We start from the raw sequence: 7,551 nt of genomic DNA, 5'->3' as shown, positions 1-7,551 counted from the left end.
GAAATTTGATATAGATTATTATCTAAGGCAACAATGTAATCGCCGAAGAAATTGTTCCGATCGGCTTACTATAGCATACAGCTGCCATACAAACTGAACTCATAGTTACTAAAAAARATGCACATGTGAAGGATATATTAGCTTCGGTGCAGCCGAAGTTAACGTTTTTTCTTGTTTATAAATGGATTAGCTGTTCGGCTGTCATGGATTCCACACATTAAAAAAAAATATATAAATCTTAATGGGGATTTTAGCATGAGACTATCTCACAGCAATACTGATTGCTCATTAGGTACCAACACCAGAACAAGCAGATCAATCAAGCTGCTTACATTTCTTGAGCATTTTATCTACCTTTCTACGTAAAAGAAAAAAAAAGTTATAAGCAATGTATTAATATTAAATAATTAGTTTAATAAGTTGTTATTTTTGTAAAAAATAAACCTTCTTTTAAATAAACCCATTTCAAAATTATTATGAAGCTTTGCATACACCTTGTTTAAATATAATGTATTATAAAAAGGTAATTGCTTTTTCTACTTTCACTGAAACAGTTATTACCTTAACCGCTGCTTCAACCCTTTACCGCAATGCAAGCAAGCTACTGCTGCCAATTTAAATTTCAAGTCACTAATATCTTTCTATACTAGATTGTTGTTAGTAAGCAAGAAGGGAAGTTAAGCAATACGAGTTGTGATAATAAAATTCCGCTCAACCAAAAACATATTGAAAATATTGTATAAATGAAAAGCAAAAGAACTGTTGCTTACCCGAAGTCACAGATTTGCGCAAAGGCAAGTCCCGAAATGTTGTAACGCTGCTGCTTTCAACTGAGAGATCAACAGATGGTAATGGTGGCGTTGGCGTATCCGAATTTGAACGTTCATGTATGGCCCGCACGGGTACCATATTACCTGTGTGTGAATTGCGCATACATTAGTATAAAAAGTTAAATGTTATGAGAATTATGGCAGTCTCACCTGTTGGCATTGAATTGCTGCCGGATGCCAGACGTCGATGCGTACACGGACTTGGCGTTGTGGAAGTGCCAGCCGCGGCAGTTAAAGGCATGCCCGCTGGGGTGTTGCTGTACGCATGCGCAAGCATATGATGCGGSGTATTAACTAGTAGAGGTGGCGGTGGTGGCGGCATGCCGGAATGACGCGCTGTAAAYGGCTGATGTGGACGCACTTTCGTCGGATCGGATAGCGCCAGTATCTTTTTGACGGCTTGCGGTGAGGCAATGCCAAATTTTGAGTTGTTATTGTGCGCCATATTGCGGCGATTATGATGATCGCTGGTCGAYGATGTTGAGCTGGTGGTGGAGAGTGTGGGCGATGAGGGATGACGTTTGCGCAGCGACAACGATGAATTCGGTGCTGATGAGGATGATGTGTGCGAATAGATGCTCAGCTGATCACCGCTGCGTGTCGATGAGTTGCCGGTGCCATCACGACCCAAACCGCTCTCACCACGCGTACTACCACCGCTGCTACCGTGTGTTTGGGAATTGGATGACGGTTCGCATTCAAGCGAGAATTTGTGCAGTGCATCCTCATCGCTGATGATTTTCAAATTATTCAGGTATGCCTTGACGCGACGCACCATTTGTGCCTCTTCGAACATTTTCTTTGGATTCGGTGCCGCTGTAGATTTTTTGCGACGCTTAATAGTCGATTGGCCGGCATTAGCGGCAATAACGGTGCTGTGTGTGCCACCGGCATTTTGTGAAGTGGACAGCTGATTGAGCGAGAAGAGCGCATTCGAGGGTGATTGACCTTTAAGTTCGAGTATGGCGAGCAGATCGTAGGGCGATGAGCACATATGCGTTAGTAGACGCACCTCTTTGGCGAGCATACGTAATTTTTCAAAATTGATGAGACCTTCGATACGCGTGTCATTGCCAAGATGTATGAAGGTGAGATCTTTCTTTACAATCGGATAGAACGGTATGATGGGGTGTTGTGCGAGCAGCTCGGAAGAGACAAGTTGCCGATATTTTGACATGTTGCGTGAGGGGTCCATGAGATCCTGCAAGTCGGAGAATAACCGTTGATATTTAGACGGCAGTTTTTCCCATGTAAGACGCAAGCGTGACACAGCCGCATGTCCGAGTCCGGATATGATGGCGAACATGGAATTGAAGTTGCGACACTCTTTGCAGTGACGTGCAATYTTTATGAATTGCTTGACAATTTTCATGCGACGCACAATATTATGYTCACCGCAGATCTCTGTGACGACCCAAAACATTTCACGATTAACGAGTTCGGCGAATTTCGTTAACATTGGCACACCATATTTCGTCTTCAGATTGAACAGATCATCGATATACTCAGTCGATTCGATTTGCCGAAAGATGGCGAAGTCTTGCAGTGTCAATTGTATGGCCAACTCGTAGGCGTTTAGCTGCAGAAAATGCACACTCGACTCACGCACCAACTCCAGCGCCAATTCGTCCGGTACCAGTGTCTCGGTACTGCCGTTTGTTTTCAAATAGTAGCGYGCTGCAAAACCAATACGTTCGGCTAAGTTYTGCAGTTGATCGGGCAGGCGACGTTGTTTGACCATGCCACCCTCACCGACGCTAACCTCACAAAGCGAGTAATTCGAGCTGGGATCATGTATGCCGAACTCTTGCAGCGCCAACATAACAACTTCGTGCGCCGTCGTCTCCTTATTGATGAGCAAATACTTGCATGACTGATCGGCTTTGAAGACTTTCAACACATGTTCGGGATAATCSGGYAGCATAGCAGAGCTTGTTGTGGAAACGGCCGATGGCCGATGCATGGAGGCAGTCAGATAGTTGGGTGTTGGCGTAGGCGCTGTAGCAGTGCTGGTTGTTAAAGAAGTGGCATCTTCATACAGCAGTGATGAACTCAAATCCGGATTGGATTGCGATTGGTATAGGCGATTACCGCCGCCAACACCGCCGCAGGTAGATGAGGAACTGGAAGAGGAAGTGGTCAGTTTTCCGGCTTTTTGTGACATCGTCTCTGTGGGCGTGGCKATATCGACAGAATCATTCAAACCGGCGCCACCGATGCTTTTGTGCTGCAATAAATTCATTTTCGCCAGCGCTTTTTGTATGCGACGTCTCGGCGCAAGCGTCATAAAACCGCCACCTTTGGARCCGCCACCGCCRTCATTRCAATTAGCTTGCGAGTCTTTRCGCGCCGATGCATTACTAACACTTTGCAAAAGATTCGACATAAAATTACTSGCCATATTACCACCGCCGCTGCTCGGCTGTTGCGGCATAACCGGTGGCGGTGTGGCTGGCGGACAACAGTCYGTTTGATCCGTGGGCAATAACATRTCGACTGAGCTGAGTCGCAGCATATGCGAACGATTTGTGGTGGTCATATCATCCAACATACAACGGCCATGTAACTTGGCAATGTCATTGGCGCATATACGACGTGGACTACGCAATGATTTGCTGCCTAGCGAGCCGCCACTGCTGCCGCTGCCACTACCGATAGGCGTGCCGGCACCATTGCTGCCACTGCTACCATTGCCACCTTGCTCAATCGCCAACATCATCTCTTTGAAGCCAAGCAGATTRCTTTTTACCGTTATGCTCAGATGTGTGCTACCCATTAGTATTTCCATTGCACGTTTACTCGTCACATGTTCGAAGGACTGACCGTTCACTTCGTGTATTTGATCGCCACGCTTGAGACCCACATCTTGCGCCTTCGAACCGGGCACTATATGTGCTATGTATATGCCACAACCGCCACCACCAGTTGCTGCGGTAATGCCGCGCATCTCATAACCGCCAATAATATTGAAGTTTAAAGGTTCATCACGTGACGAACGTGTCAATGTACAACTACGCATGCGCGCCTTGGCCGCACACGCTATRTGCAGCAAACGCAGCTGACTCAGCAGACGTGTGTGCTCCAAACCAGCCTCGAATACCTCCAGGAACTCCATCATTTCATGATCAGCCTCAAAATCGGTAAAATGATTGTTCACCCACAACAAGACGACGCGTGTCACACGGTCGCGTATCTCTTGTGGTGATGCTGTGCTACCCTTTGGCGGCTCGGCATCACACTCGAACCAGGCGAGCAGCTTTTGCGTTACCTCTTGTGGGTTTTTGATGAAAATACGTTGTGTGAGCAAAAAATCCTCCACATATGTCGGATCAGTCATTGAATTCTCCTCCACYAATTGTTGCAACAAACGYTCGGGTGTGCCGCGTATGACCACATGYCCACGTTTCATGCCYGCGGCGCTGGCGGCRSTCGCATTACTGCCCGTTGTACCATGTTCATTGCTGCCAATTTGACGCAGTTCGGTGACCATTACTATGCGCCCATCCTCATCTTCGTGTCGTCGCGTATTCTCCTCACCCTGATGCTGTATGCGATAGTAATCGGTTTGTGTTATGCAAACGAACTGACAATCGTCACATTTRGTGCGCATTACACCGCGATGATATAATTTATCCATGGTGGGTAGTATACCAAAGGAATCACCCATTTGCAGTTCTTCACGCGTGCCATTCGCATGCTCAATCTCTACGGCGCCATTAATAAGCACCGACCAGGAATCGAGCTCTTCACCATCGGACATCACCACCGTGCCTGCTTTGTCGACTACAGCAAACACCATGACGGCGCAGAGTGCGCGTCGCACCGCCAACGTTATATTGGTGAAGGCCTTCAAACCTTGTGTGAATTCTAGCAGTATTTCGACATCTTCCTCTGTGCGTTCGGAGGGATCTTTCTCCAGGCAATCACGTACCGCATCGCGCACATTTAAACTCTAAAACAATCATCAATATTTGCATTTATAAGTAAGTGTGAAGTAGTATATAAATACATGCAACTCACATCCATACTCTCCGCCAAATCCTCCTCATCGGAGTCCACTACCGATTCCACCAAACCGGAGAGATCGATCTCCTCCGCATCCATTGAGGAACCGTACACAGACGCCATTGTATCGCTGCCACTATACGCTGAGCTCGTGTCACTCGAATGTGAGCCACGATTRCATTTTTGTTGCAATTCGGGACGCGTGGGTGGATACTGCGGTATAGAAAAAGTAAGGTAGAGACTTATGAAAAGGTTGAAGTTTGCCAAAAAGTTTGTAATACRCAGAATCAAACGTCGGAGGCACTATAAAATATATATGTAAATGATCAGCGTAATGAGTTAAGTAGATTTAGCCAAGACCGTCGTTATATATGCCAACTAATCACTGAATTTTTGAGATGTTGTTCWGAAATTTTACATACTGCCTTTTCTCTCAAAGATGCTGCTCATTGATCGGAGCCGCTGACTTTCGAYCTCTATAGCATATAGCTGCCATACAAACTGAATGATCAAAAGCACGGTCCTGTATTGGAATATTTTTTATTTGAAGAGATATTTTCACGAAATCTTGCATGGATCATTATTTAAGGCAATGATACAATTTCCGAGGAAATTGTTAAGATCGGACKACYATAGCATATAGCTGTCATAYAAACTGAACGWTCAAAAKCACGRTYTTSTATKGAAMACTTTTTTATTTGAGAAGATATTTGTACCAAACTTTGCATGAAGCATTATCTAAGGCAATGATAAAATTTTCGAAAAAATTGTTAAGATCGAACCACTATAGCAAGTAGCTGCCATTTCGAAAATTTTTTTAATATCGAACCACTATAGCACAAAGTTGCCGTACAAACTGAACATTCAAAATGAAATTTTTGTATGGAATTTTGTTTTTATTTTACAATAGTATATATATTTATATCTTAAGTTAACGTTTCTTCTGCTTTATAGTTAATAAAACTACTTACATGATGTCTGATATGATGATATGGATCCATTAGTTGCCAACAAATATCACTTTAGCTGTTAATATTGTCGCAAACTTGGCACTTACGGTGCCACTAATGTAAATATTTACTGTTTTTTTTTCTTCTAAATTTATGCGTTTTCTAATGCAGTTAAATATATTATGATTATGTTTTGCTGATGTGCTTGTCGCTGTTGTTGTTGGCCACGTTGATAACGTGAATGCATTAAAATTGTGTCTGATATGTATTTCAATTTAYCACACACCTACGGCTAGTTGTGCTGCAAGTGCGTTAAGCTTGAAAATTCTCTGCACAGCGCTTTCGTCGCACTTTTCACACACACTCACTTATATGTATATTTGTACATACGTTTGTAAGTATGTGAATGCTTAAAATGTGTGTTTGTTGCAATTAATATAGAGATGACTTTGGCTGCATTGTAGACTCAGAGACTTTCTTCAGCAGTTTTTGCACTTCTTACAGTATGTGTGTACGCTTGTGTATATGTTAAATACTAAGCTGTCGCTGCTGCAGCTGCTGCTATTATGGCCATCATTGTCAGTTTTAATTTCCACTTATAGCTTTGCTTTAGTACGTTTTTTGTTATTATTTTGTAGTTGTTGTTAGTTTATAATGTTTACTTTCTAGGGCGGCATTCAGCAGTMAGTCAGCAATCAGTCTGACCGTCGACTGTTGGTTTGAAGCTCTGCGAAAAATACGAAATAAAGTGCTTTCAATTAATAAATGCATACAAACATACATATATTGCATATTAACACATTAAGTAGCTAAATAAATATATAATATGATTATTGTATAATAAACTTATTTGGGCGCATGATACAGACAGTACCGACAAATTGCAGCGTGTGGATGGGAGCCATAATTTACAATACCATTGAGGCAGCAGTGCGATAGGGATGAGCAATATCATAATAGAGCGCTTGAATAAACCAATATTGTGTACCCACTTGTGTCTGCAGCCGTAACCGTACCACCCACACTCAAGTTTATAGGACATAAATACATACTTGCGTGCTATAGTGAGTGCCTAGCTGCTGCTGTTTCCATTGTGGTACACATGCTTAGCATATCACACACATACAAGCACAAATTTGTCAGGCCCTATATTGCTTATTTGTCTGGTGCCACTTGACTGCCTGCACAACGTTGCCATGGAATGAATATACTCATCTCCCCTTCCAACACATCAGGAGGCCACCTTCCATTGAGCGCCAACATTGATTTGCATTTTTCCGTTTTATCACAAAAGCAACATTCTTGTAGTACCGTATAGCAAAAAAATAGAAGCCAAGAGAAAACAGTGCAACCRCAGTTTTATACCCTTCACGAATAAAAAAAAGTTTTCTATACAAGAACTTGTGGTCGGTCAGTTAATATGACAGCTATATGATGTAGCGACTCGATCTGAACATGACGGTCGGGTTCATGAAATGTTCCAGAGAGTAGATGAGCTCTCTGTTAGAACACATGGAACCAAAGGCCTYGTTTCTGCGTCTATAGATTGCTACGACCTTTAGAAGCAGATGCTTCAGAGTTTCAGGCCCTATTTTACAGAATCTATACATTGCAGCTTAGACTATGCTTGTATTATATAGGTGTCTCTTGAGCCTGCAATGACCGGTGTATTTGAGACAAGGTCTACGTAACCGAAACGTACCCGGTTTTTTATCCGACCAAGGAATGTCAACTAGGCAGATTTCTGCAGCTATAACAAAAACAAC

At 43.3% G+C, this 7,551-nt stretch overlaps 1 protein-coding gene across 8 annotated transcripts in view; it reads right to left on the bottom strand.

The window, feature by feature from the left end:
• LOC108971133 (rap guanine nucleotide exchange factor 2) overlaps nt 1–7,551 on the bottom strand; it is a 19,427-nt gene that overhangs the window by 2,861 nt on the left and 9,015 nt on the right. For 5 of the 8 annotated variants that reach the window (XR_001993528.1, XM_018936986.1, XM_018937005.1 and 2 more), the window contains 4 exon segments: nt 5,807–6,512; nt 4,851–5,048; nt 981–4,782; nt 771–914 (listed from right to left, as the gene is read on the bottom strand). Coding sequence is in view for 7 of the 8 variants with exons in the window: in XM_018936986.1 (XP_018792531.1) it covers nt 771–914; nt 981–4,782; nt 4,851–5,048; nt 5,807–5,836 (4,174 nt within the window). In the remaining variant the exon portion in view is untranslated. 8 annotated transcript variants of the gene reach the window in all.

This window comes from Bactrocera latifrons, unplaced genomic scaffold (genome assembly GCF_001853355.1).
Source record: "Bactrocera latifrons isolate USDA-ARS-PBARC rearing strain unplaced genomic scaffold, ASM185335v1 scaffold_108, whole genome shotgun sequence".
Classification (NCBI taxonomy): Eukaryota; Metazoa; Arthropoda; class Insecta; order Diptera; family Tephritidae; genus Bactrocera; species Bactrocera latifrons.
Note: the sequence above shows the minus strand (reverse complement) of the source record. Positions and strands in the feature narration are given on the sequence as shown.